This window comes from Amborella trichopoda, chromosome 1, assembly GCF_054954075.1.
Source record: "Amborella trichopoda isolate Santa Cruz 75 chromosome 1, AtrichopodaSantaCruz75HAP2 v2.0, whole genome shotgun sequence".
NCBI lineage: Eukaryota > Viridiplantae > Streptophyta > Magnoliopsida > Amborellales > Amborellaceae > Amborella > Amborella trichopoda.
This window is the reverse complement of record NC_142336.1, coordinates 40,536,586-40,558,414: the sequence shown is the minus strand read 5'-3', so window position 1 is coordinate 40,558,414 and position 21,829 is coordinate 40,536,586. Positions and strand designations below refer to the sequence as shown.

Sequence of the window (21,829 nt, the reverse complement as noted above, 5' to 3'; positions counted from 1 at the left end):
ATTTTATTGTTTTTATTTACATTTATGATTTATTCTCAAACAGTGTTACAGAACTCTCCCAAGTTCACTCGATTCGAGCGAGTAACTTGGCCTTGCCTTAGAGTTACCCTTTGTGTGTACAATTAATGTACATAAAAAAATTTAAAAAATACAAGAAATAGTAAAAATATGGAATGTCGTATAAAATTTTTGTTTTGTTGTTTTTGGCAAAGATTGGTGAGTATTTTTTGCTACAATTCCTATTTTTATATTGGATGCAGTTGGCATACAGATGCATCCGTAGGTGTAGAGTAAGGTGCACCTTCAAATTTTATCACTGTATATAATTTTAATGTAAAATGTCTTTTGGATTATCTCGAAATCTATTTTTATATCTAATTATAAAATTTAAATTTTAAAAATAGTTAAAATCAAGTAGATCTATAAACATATGAAAATCTTGAAAACCGACAGAGGAGATAATATGTTGTAAAATGCATTATTTCTGAGACTTAAATCTTTTTATTTTTTCATGCTCATACATCTCGATGTCGAGATGATCAACCAACGGATGTTTCAACATTAAAACTACCTGTTCCGATGGATTTTGAAGGTGCATCTATAGTTCTACATTATAATTGTAAAGTTGCAGCCTTATATAAACTTTTTCCTTTTACATTTTTCCCTTTTTGGATTTTTTCAATGTCACCAACCATAATCACTTTAATCCGTTTTCTATATATTTTAAGCTTATATGGACTTTTTAAGACTTCTTTTTGTTTTATTTTACTTTTCCTATCTTTATTTTATTTTTCCATTTTTATATTTTTTAAAAAATTTATAGGGCGTTTGGCCCTACTGGACTCCCTTGGCTGAGTCTAGTCCTGCAATGTTTTTAAGAATTTTAAATTATTTATAAAAATTAGTATTATCGTTCCAAAAACTTCATCCTCTAGCATTAGTAGGTGAACCATTTCTAGATTTTTACAATGAATATAATGATGCTTATTCTTCACAAAAATAGAAAGTAAGAAACACCAGGTGAACAATGGTTAGTACAAGATGAGAAATTTTACTTAATTTTTTTACGGTTCAAAAATAGTTTACAACTAATTTTCCGGTATCTCGTATAAATTTTTTAGTATTTTTGAATTTTTTTGGGTCCATTTGCTTTCCTTTTCCAATAATTTTGAACTACAATGGCTTGGCATAATTCAAACCCACGTCTTGTAACTGCTAAAACGGCTCTCCAAGTCTTCCCTCTCTTACTCAATACTTGGAGAGAGAGAGAGACAGAGATTGATTTTTTTCTGAAGATTTGGAGAGACAGTGCAAAGCATCAGAAGAGTCCTCCTCTTTAAGGACCAAAATGGGGAAGAAGAAATCTCGCTGTTTTGCCTCTCTACCCAACCCCTACGACTGGTTCCTCAAGTTCAAGAATGCAGCCGATCTAACCAGCAAACGTACAAATTGCTCTAATAACCAGAAATTTACTTGCAGAAGAAAGTTGGTTAATGATGGATTCTACAATTCCAGTGAAAGCGCCGTTCTCTCTGAATTTTCAAGTTCAAATCTGTCTCCGGTTAATATCAACAGTGACATCAGTCCAGAACAAGATGGATCAGAAGAACTGATAAACAATTCATTGCTTCCTCTTCTTGACGAGAATGAATCCTTTAAAGCAAATATTGATGGTTCTTCTGAATCTGTGAATTTTAGAAGGAGTTTGAGTGATGGCTGTGATAGTCCCAGATCAAGTGTTTCTTCAAGAACTTTGGGTGGAGGTGGACAGCAAATTCTGGTGAATGTTGCAGGAACATCTCTGCATAATGGGTGGGATTCTGCTGATGAGTCCACTGGAAAATCTTATCATTTGGCCAGAAAACATTCAAACGGAGAGGGAAACAGTTTTCAAGCAAAGGACAATGAAGAAAAATCTGCTAAATGCACAGATCAAAGGAAAAGTTGGTCCAATTCATGCTTAAGAAGCATAGAAGGAAGAAATCACAGTAGAAAAAGTTTTAAAGAGCCAAAAGCATCAGAAACAATAGAAGTTGATGCTATTAATAAAAAGAATGAAATTCTTAAGGCAGAGGATTGTGGAACACTCACTTTACAGTTTCTAGATAAGGAAAGAACAGATGTGTACTACAAAGAAAATAGGAGTTTGAAAAGCCATGGATCTGGTACTCGACATAGAACAGTCAACGACGAAAGAGCGGTGAAGAAGGGTTTCTATATATATGTTACAAACGGAAACTCTCAGAACTTTTCGACAAAGGAAGCATGCAAAAACTTTAGTTTTGAATCTCCTGGTCCTCCCATAAAAGAAAGAAGCTGTAAGTATTGGATTACAATTGTTATAAAGAACATACATTTATATGCAAAAGAAAACTTAAATTTGCAGAGAAACTCAGTTTATTTAGGATTAATTTTTAGGAGTTTGTTGGCAAGTAAATATTTTATTATTTAGTACATTGTGCCCTGTTTTTTACTTGGTTACAGATCTTGCATCGGAAAAGGGTGATCAAAGATTGCAACAAGAAGATCGCAAAGCCCTAAGAAGCGTTAATGAAAATTGCGTGAACTCGAGCAATAATTTCAGGAGGTCAACTTCCAAAAAAGCAGATCAAAGAGAGGCAAAAGGCGAACCAGAATTTGGAGATTTTCAATCTTTTGAAGCAAATATACAAACTGACGAAGAGAATCACGTATGTACCATAAAAGAAGACCCAATACATCTAACAGAACATTGGAAACCTACAAGAACTCAATCAAGAAAAGTAGAACAAAGATTTGCGGAGGAAGATATCATGACAACACGCTTCACTTCTAGAAGGACCAATAAACCACGTGTAAACAATCAGAGGGTCCGAGTTCCACCATCAAGGAAAGCAGAAAATTTAAAGAAGAGCCCAAAAGTACCACACCAAAAAGATCAGAGGATCAAGGAACCACCATTGAAGAGAGAAGAAGAGTTCAAGAAATGCCAAAAATTACAAGCAGTGAAAGGCAAGAGGATCACAGATGCACATTCCAAAGGAACAAAAGATATTAATGGGAGTCCAGAACTAATGGCAGTAAAAAATCACATAATTAAAGAGCCACCCTTGGAGAGAGAGGAAGGGCTCGAAGGAAGCATGATACCTAAGGTTAGAAATAACCATTTGACACAGGGAACTATCAAAGGAAAAGGAGTTGCAGAGAGCGAGGCAGTGGTGAAGAGAACAATGGATGCAGAAGGAGACTTTAGAGAATCGATGGTGGAGATGATCTCTCAGAATGAGATTGGAAATCCAGAAGAGCTTGAGGAACTGCTGGCCTCATATTTATACCTGAACCCAGATGAATACCAGGACGTCATTATTAGGGCTTTCAGGCAGGTTTGGTTACAAGTCCTTGAAATATCACGAAACAACTGAAATGTATCGATCTTTTCTTTAATCTCAAACAATTGCAATCGATGGTGAAGAATCAGATTTGTATTGCACTAGACTAAGGGTTCAATGCCAATACAAATGCATTACTTTATCCCTGTGTCATGGGCCTTATGCCTTATTCCATAACACTTTCATTTACCATTTTGGGTAAAGAGATTATGTTTTTTTCTAGAACCTTTCTCTGTTTTCTGCAAACTAGCAACAGGTTGCCTAGCCAGAAATCAGGAACACAATGACGTTCCTTTAACTTCAAGGGCTCCACAGGCTCCAAGTTGAAGAAAGAAAAAACAACAATAACAAATTGCAATTTTTTTGTGTATGCAAGCATCTCACATACACATAGGCATAGATAGGTGTTCCACATTATGTTCCAGTCAAATAAGTTCGAGTCATATTATCTATTTATTGAAGTATAATTTGCACTTGAACATATTGGCCCTAGATGAAAATCTATGGATAAGATCACAATATATAAAATAAAAGAACATGGAGAATGATGCTTTTATGCAAATATTAGGGGTATGCATTTCCAGCATGAGGAACATGAAGAGTACAACTTCTTGGTATTTCTCATGCCTGAAAATCACATTCCACGTAACTCACAATGTAACTGCCCTTATTTACATTTGAATAAAGATAATTTGCAGATCAAAGAGGTGTGCCACAGGCATCAAAGAGGGGGGACCAGAGTAACTTGCAATGTAACTGCCCTTATTTACATTTGAATAAAGATAATTTGCAGATCAAAGAGGTTTGCCACGGGCTTCAAAGAGTGGGGGCCAGACATGAGACATTTTACAATCAAACCTTAGCCATCTTTTCAAGATTAATTACCTCAAACTTCATCAGATAACAACCACCACCGTACCTGTCAAGGTTACTGCTTTGTTTAGAATTTTGCAAGTATGGCTCCTAAATTGGATGCGATCTAGGAAACTAAACAAGAAAGTGGACAAGATAGTTAAACAACTACCTGGACTTAGTTTTACTAGAGTTTAATATTATATATCCAAAAAATATAATAATAATAATAACATTATTTTAGATTTAAAAACAGCAAGTGTTCTACTTATGGAATAGTTGCATTACTGCAAGTATTGAGTTCAAGAAGGTTTTATTCAGTTTACAGCAACGCATATTTACAGAACATACAAGAAGCATAATGCTTCACAATAAGAATAGAGTCCTCAACAGGGCTGATGAATTGACACTCAGAGCACATATTTTACAGAAGGAATGCATCAATTTCAAAATATTTGACCAAGTTTCTGCCATCTTTTCCTCATTTTTGATTTTCAGCTACTTGAAGTTCATGGAAATAGATAAACCTCATCATATCCTTTCCTGAAATTCAACCAAGCACAAAGATAAGAGTAAGGAAATTAATTGAAAAGCTAAGACTAATAATAGCCATGGAAGTAATACTATTGAACATAGATTAAAAAAATACTAATAGTAGTAGTAGCAGTAGGAGCAAGAAAGCGGAAAAAAACAAGTAGGATAGATGTTCCCCAATATAATTGGACAAAAAGAAAGTAATGGGCTCACCCAGCCTTCCCACAATAAGTGGGACTGTGATTGTAAATGAGGTTATCCAGTACTCTTGTCGTAGGTGGCCTGTTTGAGGACTTTCGTGCTTCACTGCGACCAATATTTGACATGAAATATGGTGACAGTGGGTCAAGGACAAAATGAAGATCCATTTTATTCCATTAATTGAATGAAACATTTTGGTGCTTTGAAAAGACAAAGAAATGCAGTAACCATGTATTTTAAATAAATTAAATGACTATGAGCTCTACAATTGATAAATTCTTCAGAAAGGAATATAAGATTTGAAGGTAAACACATGATTGGTTACATATTTTTAACCGATAATGTGTGGGGTGAGCTGCTAGAAAGAACATTGTAAATTGAAAGGAAAATAGTACAAATTGTCATTTTCTAGTGAGATAGAGAATCCATCTCTTCAATTGTTGTAAAACCATGGCCAGAATAATTTAGTACGTTGACAAAACATAAGTAGCAATATCAACTCAAAATAGTGATTCAATATCCACAAAAAACTATCTATGGGCAGCATATTCCAGGATTTCCAGTCAAATTCAGAACATTTAGATACATCTTTGATCACATATCCATTCAAAAGAAATAGAATATTTATGTCATTCTGAAGAAATCAAAGCAGTTATCTCATTTCAGATTTCAGGGTTGTCCCATCAAAGTAGTAATATGGAAATATTGAAACAGAAAAGAGTAAGGTTTTGAAAAACAAGAGACATCCCATCATTATATGCTGTACATGGGTATAGTATGTGGTTTTACAAGATTTGATGTCAGTAACATGTGTACCAGATGATTAATCATTTACAATGAACACCACCTGATAAAGGAAGAAACCACACCTGATGAAAAAGTTGGCAACATGTTGAGTCACTTGCACAGCATCTTCAGAGTGAGGAATATTTGGTAACCCCCATTCAAATGCATTCTTCTGTAGTTAACTAGGTAAAATATAAAATTAGTTCAAGTGATGATAAACAAAAGAAATACTAGTTTACTCTATCTATGGCATAACAAAAGTAAATGATTACATTGGTAACCAAATTCAATTGATAGATTTTTACTTTTCTCTATTATCGACCTCTCAAGATCAGTTAATCTGCACTACATTTGGTCACGGACAGTTCATAGTGTGAAACTTGTCGACAGCAAAGAACATAAGAGAAAAGAAATAGTGGGTGGAAGAGAAGGAGCATGAGTCTGTCCACTCAATTGATGTGGAGACTCATATGCACACAAGAGATTACAATCAGGGACATTTATAGGAATAATAGAAACAAAAATAGTAAATTACAACTATGCCCATAAAAGGACAAAATATCTCGTATTGCTAATACCCCCCCTTTCTTTTTCCTTTTTTCTCTCCCTAAGGGCAAAGTTGTGTCATGGTCTGAAACAGTGTTTAAAAAAATGGATTGGTGACTCAAATCATTTACATCCATACTTGTGTCAGATCGGTAGATCGATTCGGAGAATCGGGCTAATCGGCAGTTTTTGTCCCAATTTTATTTTGAAAAATCACTATAAATCTCTAAAAATAGTGTGCTTTTAGTTTTTAAAAAAATTAGGAGTGGTATATTATGTACTTTCATTAATTTGTAAAAATAGGTAAATACTGAGACGTTATTTTCCTGTCTGGATGTCTGTATAATTATTAATTATAATAAATATTATAATATTACAACAAATAATTTAAAAATATTAGAAAATACTTCTATATTATACGATTAAAAAAAAATCCCATATAAAGTAAAATTAGTATTATATCAAACATTTATTATTTCTCTTTACTCGTCCAAAATTATCACAACCTAACTACCTATAATATTATATATTGAAATTGAAATTGAAGTTGTTGGTGTATATTTTATAATTATTTTCTATAAAAATAACAAAAAATTCGGTTTGTATAGAGCCTAGGCTCTAAACAATCAAATTAGAGCCTACCTTCAAATAGTATCGAGAAATGTGGTTTCAATATTGGAAATCTTTGTGATAGCCTTAAAATATATTTTCATATGTATTTATAAAGTTTAAAACTTTAAAAATAGTGTAGATCGACAAATCTATAAAATCTTGAAAATTGACAGTCCAAATATGCGTTACAAAATGCACTATTTCCAAAATTTGAAATCCATTTTTTTCTGATGTCCACGCATCTTGATGTCAAGATGATCCATTTGAAGATATTTGGGCATCAAAACATCTTTTGGTGAAATTTTTGAAGTAGGCTCAAATTTGATTGTTTGGAGCCTTGGCTCTATATAAACTTTTCCCTGTATAATATCATCTAAATTAAAAAACATTATTTACAACTATAAGAAAAAATAATACATTACGTAATTTATAATGAAAATAAATTCTAAATCAAATATAAGATTTTTTTATCAATGTATAATTATTAATTATAATATTATAATAAACACGATTTAAGAATTTCTACATAACTTAATAAAATTCATAATTATCTTAAATTTTATTGCTGTATAAAGTAAGTTATTGTAATAATAAAAATTTAAAAATAAGTTATTTGTTAATCGTTGTAAAAATTATAAATATTATTTAAAATTATAATCTAGACTAAACATGAAACTCACATAATCTGTATGACAATAATAATTTATTACATAATATAGCAATTTCATATATTAAATTATGTGATGTTTTAATGCATTTATAACAATAAAAATTTCAATATAGCAATAACAATTTTAATATAATTATATTAAAGAAGTTAACAATTTTTACATAATCATATTCATTCAACAATATAACTTTAATGTGGTCATATTTACATAATTAAAATACTATAGTAGAGAGAGAGAGACGCTAATGTTATGGAAGACAATAGCACGAGTGATTTTGTTATGGGAGAAAGGGACAATTTGTCCCACATCCAGAAATTACAAAAGTTTAATCGTGTGTAAAAGGTTCATAATAGACAGCTATAGGGTGCGGGAAACCATAGTAGGGAATACGGATGACAGGTGGATGAACAGCTGGCTGGCGGGCATGGCCGAAGTTTGCCACGCGATGTGGCGAGGAAGTACGTTTATGGTCGATAGTTGTACCTTTAGTTTTATAAAAAAATTTGAGAGTGCCCTTTGTGAACTGGATCAGAAAAATGTGATGTCAAAACTAGTTTCCTAACAAAGAAAACCGGTCTCATGACGTTAGAATCGGTGACGGGTCTAGTTGATGACATCCTGCAACCGATCTACTATATTGACACAAACAAATCCCGTTTTTAAAAGAGATCCGGGACGGGATGGGCAATACCGGATCCGGATAGCCTGATTTCGGATCGGGTCACCAATGTTTAAAACACTTGTCTGAACCATCAATGACTTGGCTTTAAGAAACCAATATCCTTTCTGTATGAGGACTTAGGTGAAACTCATGCAGAAAGAGATTTGTCAAAATTTAGTTTTATTATTTTTTTTGTTTATTTTTCTTAAGGATAGGAATCGCTCGGGAATAAGTTAGGTGGGAGGATTTTTAGGCGTGAGTTTTAATAGAGGCCTGGGTTGTCACCCAAGATTGCCTATCTTTTGGTTTAGGAAATAGCTTATCTTTTAAGATAAGTAGAAATTATATTTTATTATCTTCTTTAGAAAGAGAAGTTAACATGAGATTTAGAGAAATAGAAACTTACGTAGGAGTTAGAGAAAGAGATAAGAGAGTTTATTTTTTGCGTTTTATTTATTACGTTCTAAGTGTATTTAAAGGAAAGAAGTCCCTCACTGTAAAGAAGAAATTGGAATTAAGTAAAGTTGATCTTGTGAAAAGATCTTTTGGGGTGGACTCCTTGCAGACCCAGAGAGGGTATAATCTCTCATTCTTTATTATTATTATTATTTTAATTATTTCTTCCCTCCATCTTCCCTAACATTAGTTGGTATCAGAGCAAGTAAGATCCAACAATTGCAATACCACCAAAAGCTAATCCTGCAATAGATGATCGCCTGAGACAAGTTTTAGAAAATTTGACTAAAGTTATGGAGGATGTTCGAACCAAATTTCATGAAATGAATCAGCGGTTACAACGGTTGGAGACCAATGTTCATCGTGAAGAGGGTACTTGCAACCATGAAGATCTGACATCAGATTTCGTGGTAGAGATGAATTGAGACCCACGACTAACTAACTGTGCCGATCCTAAATGTGATGATCATATTGTGATGCAAGAACCACGATCTGAGGAGCATCCTCATAATCTTTGTATTCAACTTGATCTTCCCATATTTTACAATAACCTTGAAAAAGAAAAAGAAATCATAAGAGCATGAGGTCCCAGTGTTTTACTTAAATATGAGCAAAAAGTATTCTATGAATCAAATCAATTTATTAAAGAACAAGTGTTGATGCGTATGGTGGGACTTCATCACCAACTTTAGAGAAGGCCTCTAAAGGATTTGAGTTCGATAAGATCGAAGTCGAGCTTCTCCCAACCCGGGGAGAATGGTACGGAAGGAGATTTGTCAAAATTTTAGTGTTATTATTTTTTTGCTTATTTTTCTTAAGAATAGGAATGCTCTGAGATAAGTTAGGTGGGAAGATTTCTGTGCGTGAGTATTAGTAGGGGCATGGGTTGTCACCCAGGAATGCCTATCTTTTGATTTAAGAAATAGCTTATCTTTTACGATAACTAAAAATTACATTTTATTATCTTTTTAGAAAGAGAAGATCACATGAGATTTAGAGATATAGATAGAAATAGAAACTTACGTGGGAGTTAGAGAGAAAGAGATAAGAGAGAGTCTATTTTTTGCGGATTGTTTTATTTATCTATTTATTTCCTTCCAAGTGTATTTAAAGGGAAGAGTCCCTCACTGTAAAGAAGAGATTGGAATTGAGTAAAGTTGATCTTGTGAAAAGATCTTTTGGGGTAGACTCCTTTGCCGACCAAGAAAGAGAGTATAATTTCTCACCCTTTATTATCAGTTTTATTTTAATTATTTATTCCCTCCATCTTCCCTGCATCAGAAATATATCCGCAACTTGATTTTCAGAACCGATGATTCTCGCCACAACTTGATCTTCAGTCTTTTCTCCGATGAAGAGTTGATCAATTTCAATGTTCTTAGTCCTCCCATGATGGACTGGGATGAGAGAAATTAAAATGGTGCTACGATTATCACAATTATGTAACAACTGTGAGATGTTCTAAGCATGGGAGATCAAAAGATGCCGAATCCAAGTAACTTCAGCAGCTACTACTGCCATAGATCAGAATTCGACTTCCATGCTCATACTAGTGAGGTTCTTTGTTTTCTACTACTTGATGAACAAGATTTTGTCCCAAGAAAACACTATAACCAAATATGGAGCGACAGAATTCAGGATCTCCAGCCCAATCAGTTATAGTAATAAGCCACATTGGTGAGAGGATTGGAATAAGAATCTCCTCTACTATATAGTAGGTCATCACTAGTTGTTATTTTAATATAGCGAAGTGTTTCACCACTTCAAAATGAGTAAAGTACGAAGCATGCATAAATTAGGAGACCTGGTTCACCACAAAAGCAGTGTCTGATCAAGTGAATGGCAGGTATTGTAGTGCTCCACTGAGCTATTACCATGTATTAGACACAAGTTCACCTTCTTTTGCTCAAGTGTTTGATGAATCGGTTAATAGGTTCAAGGGTCATGATGACTTGCAACCTTCAAGCCTTTTGTGAAAGTAAATCCAAGGTGTACTCTTATGCTGGGAGAGAATGAGTATTTCATCCAGTTGAAAATAAAGACAAGGTGCAATACTGATGTAGAAAAATTGAAGGGAATAGTAAAATCAGCAAGAAACAAAACCAAACACAAGCACAATTCAAAGAAACCTATGGTTTCTTCTCCACACTAGGGCTCCAAAAGCCTATGCTTTTCTCTCTTTTAATTTCTAAAAATCATGTGGAATGACCCCCTCAAGGCCCCACACACCTCTTATATATTATGATTTAATGTTCCAAGAACAAAAAGTTTTCAAACAAATAATCATTCACCCATATATCCTAACTTAAACTTAAATTATGAATAATACCTATGAACAGTACCAAGTACAAAAAGTTTTCAAACAAATAATACTTTTACCCATATATCCTAACTTAAACTTAAATTTTGTAATGGCAATTTTACCTTTACGAATAATACCTATAAACAGTACTCGTGAAAAGTACTTGTAAACAGTACTCATGAAGTAAATAAAAATAAATAAAAACCTTAGAAATAAACTTTAAAACTAAAACTGTAGTATACATCTTTTAAAATTGAATAAAAATAAAAATTAAGAATAATTTTACCCTCCATTATTCTCCCTTGGTTGGATAAAACTCATCGTGAATTGTGCCAAGATGAATCAAGCGTCAAAACCACCTTCTTCAACCTTCTTCTTCTTTGTTGGCTCAAAGATTATTCATGGTAAAGATAATTCCTCAAGAAATGGACCTTGATATGCATATTGAGGAACATATGAAAATTTATCAGATTCGGCTATTCTTGAATTCCCATTAAAAATCATGTAAGCAACTTGAAACCCTATTTCTGGCCTTTAAAGGTGTTTTGGACATCTATTTCATTACTTTATGAAATTAGGGCCACAATTTGTAGCTTATGAGTTGGCTATATTTCATCTATGCTACTCTTATTTCAATACCCTAAATTTCTTGAATGCTTTACCTCTTTGATATTAATGACAATTTAAATGCCATGATTTGGAATAGTCTTGTTGCCTTCTAGTCATATCCTTCACCCTCTCCGAAAATCTCATCATCATCATCCCGATCCTTGTCATAGATCAGATCTCCTAAGAAATTTTGTTGTTCATCTTAGTATATATTGAAGATTGGTAGTGAATCTCAATCTATGACTTGCTAATTTTCGATGTAATTTGTGTTAAAATCAAGAATCTCATCCTTCAAATAAAAATCCTTGAGTGATATTCTCCACATCAAGGTCTTTTGTTACTATCCTCTTCACTCGACTCTCCACGAGAAGCACAAAAGTGAAAAGGCTTGTACTCCAAATCTGACATTTGTTGAGACATCTTCTACTGTGTTTGAGATCTAGTTACACCCTCGGATCTAATCGACAATTGAGATTAAGTTACACCCTCAGATTTTTTACCAAAAGAGATTTACAAATCTGGTTAGACCCTCAGATTTGATCACACTTCTTTTCTTTTCAAAAGAACATCTTAGATCTCTTCTGAAAAAGGATTTACAGATCTGGTTATCCCTTCAAATTTGATCACAACTCTTTTCTACTCAAAAGAACATGAAAAACAGCACTGCCAATGCTTTCTTGATTAGGGTATAAAAACCCCAATCCATCTGTGATTTAAGTTTTCTATCAGACACAAGATCTATATCAAGAAACCAAAAGAGCTCACCTTGATCAACACAATCATTGCTAAAAAACAAAGAAGCTAAGCTTTCAAGGCATGATGTCGTCATCTAATCATACAGATGACATCAGCTTTAAATCATATCTCCACACACCTTTTCTTTGATATTTTAGCCTACTACGATACCAAGTTGAAAAAAAAATCTAATTAAAGGAGAAAAAAGGAGGAACAAATAAAAGTAGGAGATTAGAGAGTAGTAAAAGAGGGAAAGAGAAAGAGGAGAAGAGCAAGAAAGGCATGAGGAAGAGCGAGACAAGAGAAGAGAGAGTGACATGATGGTATGAAATGACCAGCATGCACCTCCTTTTATATTAATACAAGTAACCAATTACAATACTGCCCATGGCACAATGAAATAGGACACGTCCTAAGGAAAAATAAAAGACATTTATACCCCTCAACTGTAACAATAATTAATTATTTCCAACATGTTGTATCCTCAAATGTCACAGAACTTAGTTGATTTCTATGAATGTCAGTTCGACAAAAATCCTGAACTTCCCTTTTCTTTAAGCAATAAAAGAGCTTCACCATTTGAGTTAATTCATTCTGATGTGTGGGGTCCTGTACCTGTTTGTTGTTCTTCTTATTCTTGTTATTATGTTACATTCGTTGATAATTACTCATTTTATACATGGGTGTTTTTTTTTTCCAAAAACAAAATCTGATGTATTCAGGGTGTTCATGAAGTTAAAGTCATTTGTTGAAAAACATTACCGAAAACCTTTTTTTTTTTTTTTTTTCTGAAGTGATGGAGGGGAAGAATTCTCTTCTCATGCTTTCAAAAACTACTTAAGGAATGATGGGATAGAACAACAGATCTCTTGTCCACATACTCCAGCCCAAGACAAAGTTGCTAAGAAAAAGAAGGATAAGCATCGTCTCTTATCTTTTCTAGTGGTGTACCCAAGTACTTATAGACCGAGGTATTTCAATAGCCATATACCTTATTAATAGGATGCCACCAAGTGCTCTTAATGGGATCAAGCCCCTGTAAAATAGATTGTTCTATGTCAAAGACCATTAGATGCTATGCATATGTGCAATAGACAACCACCAAAGAAATAAGCTCTCCCCTAAGGCTAAAGTGTGCACATTTGTTGGTTATGCTGATGAGTATAAAGGATATGGATGTTACAATACTAGATTGAAAAGGATATTGGTTTCCAGGCATGTTTTCTATGAAAGGCGCTTACAGTATCCTCTAAAGGAAATGTTTACAAGTGATGCACGTTTTAAAGGAAATAAAATTCAGGATGACACAGCTCATCACCAGCCTATGGTAGATGGAAAATTAAAAAATTCTATGGGAAAACAGCAAAGACAGAAGAGAAACGATGCGGAACATATTGTAGATGATGCTGAAATCAAAAGGGTTGATGGAGACATGACTGACCAAAATCAAGAAATTAGCGGCCAGATTGAAGAAAGCATCCATGAAGAGGCACCGTATGACCCAGGAGAAGATATTCCACCCTTCTTAGATACCAATGAAGAAGTGCAAAACAAACAAATCAGACAAGACATAATTTATATCAAAGAAGGTCAAAGATTGGACAACAGCCTCTTAATTTACAGCCAACTTCACAAGATTTCCAACAGCCTCAAGATAGAGAGAACACGAGAATGAGCAGCAAGATGAAGTCAGTTTGAGAAGATCAGCAAGAGTGAAATATCCTATTGATAGATGGGTCAATATGAATGTTTCTCACATAATTCTCAGGTATACATATGTGAAACAATCAAGATAAAAGAACTTAGAAATTTCTTTGTAGCCAGAAGAGGTGAGAGGTGGACTTGAGCAATGGCGGAAGAAATACAAGCCATGCATTCACCGAGAGACAAGAATGTGGTGAGTCGTCAATGGGTGTACAAAGTAAAATATAAACCTGATGGGAGCATTCAAAGGTTTAAGGCAAGACTTGTGGCAAGAGGATTTAACCAACGACGTGGCTTAGACTACTAGGAAACTTTTAGTCCAATTATTAAATTTGTTACGGTAATGGTTGTTATATCCCATCCTCTCATGGACGATTGACCATTTTCTCAATTGGATGTTAAAAAATACTTTCTTAAATAGAGAATTAAAGGAGGAAGTGTATATGGAACAACCATGTGGCTCAATAAAGCAAACCCAGTTGAATATGTTTGTAAATTAAAGAGATCTATGTATGGACTAAAGCAAATATCCAGAACGTGGTTCCATAATTTTTATGATGCAATAAAGGGGAGAGATTTTTTTTTATTAGCCAATGATAATTCTCTATTCCTTCTGAAAGGTAAGAAAGGCCATGTTATTATCTTGTTATATGTGGATATCATTATTGTTATAGAAAACAATATGAGAAGGATAAATAAAGGAGTTCCTCAATGAAAGGTTTCAAATGAAGGACCTAGAACTAAGGTATTCCCTTGGAATTGAAGCGGATCGTTCTTCTAGTGAGAGTCACCTTTCACAGTAAAAATATGCTTTAGATATGCTAGAAAAGGCCAATATGTTGAATTGTAAACCTTGTTGCACTCCAGTAGCCTTAAACAGAACATTATATGCCGATCAAGGAGACCCATTGTTAGAGCAAGAAAATACAAAAGTTTGGCAGGGGTGACTAACATTTCCATATGTTGTTAATAAGATATGTCAGTACATGCATGCGCCAACCACTACACACAAGGAGGCATTGGAAAGGATTATGAAATATGTGAAAGGTTCCATTGCCAATAGTTTGTTATATAAGAAAAAAAAACAAGTGAGTCTGGATTTGGGGTTTGTAATTGGATATTCACATGCAGATTGGGCCCTAGATCCTGATTCTAGAAAATCAGTTTCAGGTTATTGTGTTTCTCTGGGAGAATGTAATATCTTGGAAGAGCAGAAAGCAGAGAACGATTGCCAGATCAAGCATTGATGCAAAATACAGGGTTCTTGCTGGAATGGCAGCAGAGATTTTATGGATTGGTAGTCTCATATCTTGGTTGGGTTATAAAAAGATGGTCGATCGTCCATCTATTGCAATAATAAAAGTGCCTAAGCACTTGCTGCAAACCCAAGATTTCATAATACAACAAAACATATTGAGATAAATTATCATTTTATTAGAGAAAAGATAGAGCCTAAAGAGGTTGAAGCAAAATTCATGGGTAAATAAAATCAAATCGCAGGTATATATACTTGTGAAGCAAGTTGTACGTGTTTAACACAATGTACAACTTGAGGGGGAGTGTTAGAAGTCTTGTTTTATGTATAATCTTCTTGTTTTTGCTTGTATTTGTACAAGGGAATTTTCGTAAAGTTGTTGCCCTAATGTAACACCATTCATTTAATATAACAACTCGTTATCTTGGGCATGCCACAACAGCCCAGTTTCGTTCATGCCAAAGCCCAACATGCCTCTTTTGTCTTCTCTCCCTTGTCTTCCTCTTCTATGTTCCAGGTGCAAGATCTTGTCAGCATAAGTAAATTAACAAGGGTTGTGGTGATTCAAGAAACAAGGGCTTGGCCCAAAGCATTTCATGTAGGGAATGCGGGATTCTGAGTGGAAATCAGTTTTCAATTCCCTTTGTCATTTGTTTCTTCATTGTGAAATTCTAGAGGCATCAACTCGTTCCATCAAGATGACCCATCAGTTTGACTACGAATGAAGTGAGATATTTAATGTTTCCGCATAAGAAAGTTTGTAGAGTCCAGTTAGATGATATAGAGAAGAAAGGAGGAACAATAAGAAGATCTAGCCATGATGTAACTTGTTGAGGATACTCTAGGGCTTTTATTCTTTCTTTTCCTTTTTTCAAAATGGATGGTAAAGAGATGTAGGAGAAAAGTAGGGAACAGGTAAAAAAGAAATTTGAGGAAAGAAACGGTATTGAAAAGAGCGAGAGAGAGAATTTTTTTTTTTTTTTTTTTGAGTTCAAGTGCGAGAGATACAACAGGTTTGGAGTGAAAATGGATTGGAGAAGATTTGTCACCTTTCGGCACGAAATCAAAAGAACAAAACACCGTTTCTTTACAAAGACAAAGTGTAGGCCCTTTCTCTACTTCACTATTAGATCCAATGTATAGAGACAAAGGATAGGCCCTTTCTCTACAAGAAGAGTTCAATATGGACGAAAGTGAGAGATTTTTAAGGATAGAAAGACATGCTTAAGCTAATAAATTTCTGAAATCAGATTTAAGCTCAAGTGGGAGAAAAGGAATTTTTGGCGATAGAAAGGGAGATTTATAGAGATTTTTTAGGGGTAAAATTACGTTGCTGGTTTCTGAAATCAGATTTGATTCCAAATGGGAGAAAATAGATTCTTATAGATAGACATTATTTCTTTTATTAAAGTTTGAGAGAAAGAGAAGGGATTGAATAGAAAACTAGGGAGGAAAGAAATAGAAAAAGTAGGGTTTGAAGAGAGAGAGAGAGATACCGATTATGAGAGAAGAGATATAGATGTACTTAGGATAGATGAACTTAGGATTTGTAAAGTCCCTGATCTCATCTGAGGTCCTTGAATCTGACTTGAATGGTAAGTTAATAAGAAAGTAGAAGAAATGAAAGGAAGGGACGAGATTTTACATTGTGCAAGAAGAAAGGTAGAAGGAAGAAGAGGGACAACAGATTAAGGTTTGAAGAAAAAGAGTTTAAAAGATGAGTACCATGACTAGAAATACTGATATTAAACTTAGATCCTCTTGTTGTGCTTAATGAATCTCACATGGTGAAGTCAATCAACATGCAAGATGACAAAATGCAAGTAGAAAGTGATGGAGAAAGATCGACAGTCCAGGTGGAGCTAGAAGAGTCTGAAATACCAAAAAAGAAAGAATCATCCGGCTACACACCAGAACAGCAGCAACCACATGGTGAACCCTATAATCTGGCCAAAGGCAGGAAAAACATGTTCACAAAGCCCTTGCGAGATACGGCTCTGAGGACATGGTAGTTTTTGCTCTAACAGTTAGTACTGGGGAAATCGATTCTTTCAAAGATGCTCCAAATGATGTACAAAATGATAAATGGATGACAACCATAATGGAGGAGATAGAGTCTCTGAAAAAGAACAAGACTTGGGAGCTTGTCAAGAGGCCCAAAGGAACGAAAGAGATTGGGTGCAAGTAGATCTTTCGAAAAAAAGTGACAGCAACAGAAAGGGAATGTGAGAGATTCAAGGCTAGGCTCGTAGCAAAGGGCTACGCTCAGAAGGAGGGAGTGAACTACAATGAAATATTATCTCCGGTTGTCAAGCACACTTCAATAAGGTTATTACTTGCTTTAGTAGCCATATTTGATTTGGAACTAGAACAGCTTGATGTGAAGACAACGTTTTTACATGGTGATCTAGAGAAACAAATCTTTATAGAGCAACCTGAAGGCTTCAAGGTGCATGGAAAGGAAGATCAAGTTTGCTTGCTCAAGAGATCACTTTATGGTCTTAAGCAATCTCCCAAGCAGTGGTACAAGCGCTTTGACTCTTTCATGGTGTAGATTGGCTATTCAAGAAGAAAACTCTGGGTAACTCAGAAAAGGTATGTTGAAAAGGTGCTGGAGCGTTTCAACATGGAAAATGCCAAGTTAGTTAGCACTCCATTGGCGAGTCATTTCAAGTTATCTAAATGGTAGTGTCCCACTACGAATGAGAGCAAATGTCTCTGGTGCCTTATGCTAGCACAGTCGGAAGCCTCATGTATGCTATGATTTGTAGCAGGCCGGATTTATCTCATGCTGTCAGTGTTGTTAGTCTATACATGAGTAATTCTGGCAGGAAGCATTGGATGCAATCAAGTGGATTTTCAGATATTTGAGCGAGATGTCAGATCTCAGAATTATGTTCAGCAGGAAGAGAAGCTCTACAGAACTGGTGGGATATGTCGATCCCGACTATGCCGGTGATTTAGACAAACGAAGGTCTACTACAGGGTATGTATTCACACCAGCGGGTGGACCTATTTCATGAAAGGCAATGCTTCAACCTATGATTGCCTTGTCTACGACAGAGGCAGAGTACATGGCAGCAGTTGAGGCTGCAAATGAGGCGATCTAGTCGATTGGTTTGGCTCGTGAGTTGGGGGTGGAGCAAGAAGGTACTGTGCTTCATTGTGATAGTCAGAGTGCCATAAATCTTGTAAAGAATCAAGTGTTTCATATAAAGACAAAACACATTGATGTGAGATATCACAATACCAGGGAGCTTGTGTCAAAAGGAATCATTCGCTGGAAGAAAATTCATATGAATGACAACCCTGCAGATATACTTACAAAGCCAATCACTATGAAGAAGTTCAAGCTTTATTTGAACTTGCTTAATGTCACTCATTGTTGAGAGTGAGGGGAAGCACCCCATGGCAGGTGGACGTGTAGTCATGTACCTTTATGGAGGTATGGGGACGAAGACATCTTCAGAGTGGCTCGACAGAATTCAAGGCAAGGTGAAGATTATTGAGGATTGATGTCTTGTATTCTGAGAAAATAGATTTGCTAAGATGGAGTTAAAAGGATGACTTTAGAGGGTTGTTAAAAGCCCGAAGGGCTTGAGGCCAGGAGGAGTGTCCGGCCAGGTAGACTTGATTGACTCGACGACTGTGGGGGTTCGGCGGAAAATTTCGGATATCCATACATGGAGATTCGATATATCTGGGATTCGATATATATCTGTACATGAGGTATTTCAGTAATTTGTACCATCTATCTGGTACTCAATATATATTGTTGCAATGGGGTTTTTTTTTTGGATTAAGGGAAAAATACAGATCTCTTTGTAATCAGAGAGAATAGAGAGGCTTGAGGAAGAGAGCTATTGTAACCCTATTCTCCATTGCCAGTAAAGAAGCTCTCATCTCCGTGGACGTAAGCACATTGCCGAACCACGTATATCTTTGCGTTGTGGTTGGTTGTCTCTTTCTTCTGTGTTTGTTTCCTCTTTCTTGTTTTACGCAGATCTCTTTGTAATCAGAGAGAACAGAGAGGCATGAGGAGGAGAGTTATTGTAACCCTATTCTCCATTGCCAGTAAAGAAACTTTCATCTCCCATTGACGTAGGCACGTTGCCGAACCACGTATATCTTTGCGTTGTGGTTGGTTGTCTCTTTCTTTTGTGTTTGTTTCTTCTTTCTTGTTTCCGTGGATTGCTTTTAGGGTTTTCTACACCTCTTGCTTTGGTACCATGTGAAACTATACCAAAAGAGGAGAAGAAGATGAAGAAAAGGAACAACCGCATGGAAGAGGAGGTTGGGCCCTTGTGCTCAATTGATATGGAGATCCATATATATAAATATATATGTGTTGGGGTTAAGCGCAATCTCTTATACCCTTATATACATCATAGTTACTCATGACTCTAATTGTTTGGATGTGCTTTACTTTGGTGCTTCCACTTCCAAATTTAGCTTCTTTTTATTTTATTTTTTTTTCTTTTGATAGTCTTTCTATGATTGATCACTACGAGTTGATCGACAACTAGGACTCTTAAGGCATAGGGGCCTTTATATGATGAGTCTTAGGTTCACCATACCCCATTATTATATTCGGGGTATGCCTTGCAAATATATTCCAGAAATCATATCCATTGGTCGTGTATAGTAACACATTGTCTTCCTAGATATATAGGCTTGGCATCCGCTTAATGCTCATCTTTTGTATCACATCTTCAGGTTCTCGAGCTGATTTTCCTAGGTGCTTTTAGTCTTGTATTATGACTAAAAACACACCTAACAACCTCCTTGACCACTATGACAACTGGGGTATGGCGAGATCAGTCCCCCTGAGCACTATGTAGGCTGGGGGTTTAATGAGATTGACCTCCATGAGTACTGTGATGGGCAGAGGTTCGGCTAGATTCTTTTCAAAACAGGACCTAGCCAAATAGGGAAAGCACCACCACCATATCCCCTAGAGGCATCACTGTCCAGTGGAATCATATATGGTGATGGAGAGAGAACAGGATCCACCGGTGGGGTTAAGTGATTTATGTCGTTATTTTATGGTGGGTCCCAGTCCCCATTGCCATCCATCATTACATGGACAGTCATGGCCGTAAAGACTAATTTTTCCATGGTCCATAGAGTTATAGCATACTCTCCCAACCAATTTTCCAGACGGTACGACAAGAAATTGGACACCTTTGTTTCAGACACAGTTGTCCATGTGGAGACTGTTCATTGACAACCTAATCCCGAATAGAAACTCCAATGGATCTTGTGGAATACGATGTCATAAATCAATCTATATTTGTTGAAGACCTTCCATGCAATTTATGTCCCACTCTTAAATATTTCATCAATGTGAATAAGCAAATCTTTTGACAAATGAAATTAGTTTATACATGAAAAACTATGGCCATGACCTCTCCTTATCAGTAGGTTGATATACCCCTTGAATCTGAAGTAATTGTACACTTAGATGGACATCATACCTCTGGATGCCATTGGAAGCCAAATATTGGATATCTGTAAGCTTGAGTAGTCGAGACATAGACCTAATAAAGCAACTTATAGCATCAGTATATAAGATTCTTTACACTATTCAGTATTATACTTCAATGACATCAAAAACATTTTCTTCTTCATGGAGGCTTATTCACGTAATAATCACATGCAAGAAATGCAGCACATGAGATGCTTTAGGATTTTTCCAATACCTTTCCATTTTTATCTGCACATGTTGTCAATATCTTGAAGAAATTCGAGAGTGCATGGTTTGATTCAAATGTTTCAGGTGATACACCGAACTGTCATAGAAGTTGAATAGAGTTAGCTGGATAGAAGTGCAATTGTTCAAGTTGAATAGCGCCACAAGCATGTGCAGTGAAAACAATGATATTATAACTCTATCAGAAACTTAAAGAAGCCTAACATTAGTACCATCTAGGAGATTCTAACGTCACTTGGACACGCTTGGGAACCTCGTAATTGTTCAACTCTCCTGCTCTCAAACATAGACACGTATGGATATTCCTATGGGAAAATCATATCCTTAGCTTCTCCAATTCTCATTTCCACAATGGTCCTCAGTGGTTTATGGTTATTTAAGTGTAAGTTTAATTGGTGTTATCAGAGCCGATCCAAGACATGGAACATGAAAAGTGTCCAGTACAGTTTTTACAGAAACAAGAGAAATATAAAACATAGAAATCAAATAAACAATTAAAAAATGCTTAAATAGAAAACTATACACTTGGAATTATTAGATATTAGAGAGAAAAGAAATCAAGAGAGAGAGAGAAAAAGAGAGAGAAACTGCTTGGGATAGGAGTTCAATTAGTCCCACATCGTTCATTTTAAGTTATTTTAGGTTCTTTGTCTTCTATAAAAGTGAAACCTAATCATTTACGAAAAGTCACCTATCACTGTTTAGAAGTACTTGTATGCTTTAGTTTGTTTGACTACTAATATAGTCTAACATGCTTCTCAAAAGGGAATAACAGATCCAAAAGTGCAAACTACATTACAGAAAAAATAGAGTATGATAGCAGA

At 35.3% G+C, this 21,829-nt stretch overlaps 2 protein-coding genes across 19 annotated transcripts in view; one reads left to right on the top strand and one right to left on the bottom strand.

Moving 5' to 3' along the window:
* Positions 1 to 1,201: 1,201 nt before the first annotated feature.
* On the top strand, positions 1,202 to 3,510 carry LOC110006571 (uncharacterized). Its single transcript, XM_020662445.2, has 2 exons — positions 1,202 to 2,318; positions 2,485 to 3,510. The coding sequence occupies exons 1-2, from the start codon at positions 1,349 to 1,351 to the stop codon at positions 3,399 to 3,401; spliced, it is 1,887 nt and encodes a 628-aa protein (XP_020518104.2). The 5' UTR covers positions 1,202 to 1,348; the 3' UTR covers positions 3,402 to 3,510.
* A 948-nt stretch (positions 3,511 to 4,458) lies between these two features.
* The window catches only part of LOC18426350 (gamma-glutamyl hydrolase 2), a 37,552-nt gene continuing 20,181 nt past the window's right edge, over positions 4,459 to 21,829 (bottom strand). For 4 of the 18 annotated variants that reach the window (XM_088865335.1, XM_088865343.1, XM_088865392.1 and 1 more), the window contains 6 exons: positions 20,995 to 21,084; positions 20,770 to 20,832; positions 13,325 to 13,369; positions 5,825 to 5,913; positions 4,968 to 5,060; positions 4,459 to 4,763 (listed from right to left, as the gene is read on the bottom strand). In XM_088865335.1, the coding sequence (XP_088721461.1) occupies positions 4,730 to 4,763; positions 4,968 to 5,060; positions 5,825 to 5,913; positions 13,325 to 13,369; positions 20,770 to 20,832; positions 20,995 to 21,084 (414 nt within the window). In that variant the 3' untranslated portion in view covers positions 4,459 to 4,729. Of the gene's footprint in view, positions 4,764 to 4,967; positions 5,061 to 5,824; positions 5,924 to 13,324; positions 13,370 to 20,769; positions 20,833 to 20,994; positions 21,085 to 21,829 lie in introns of all 18 variants that reach the window. The other 14 variants (XR_016054587.1, XM_006833003.4, XM_020662434.2 and 11 more) reach the window with 6 other exon arrangements.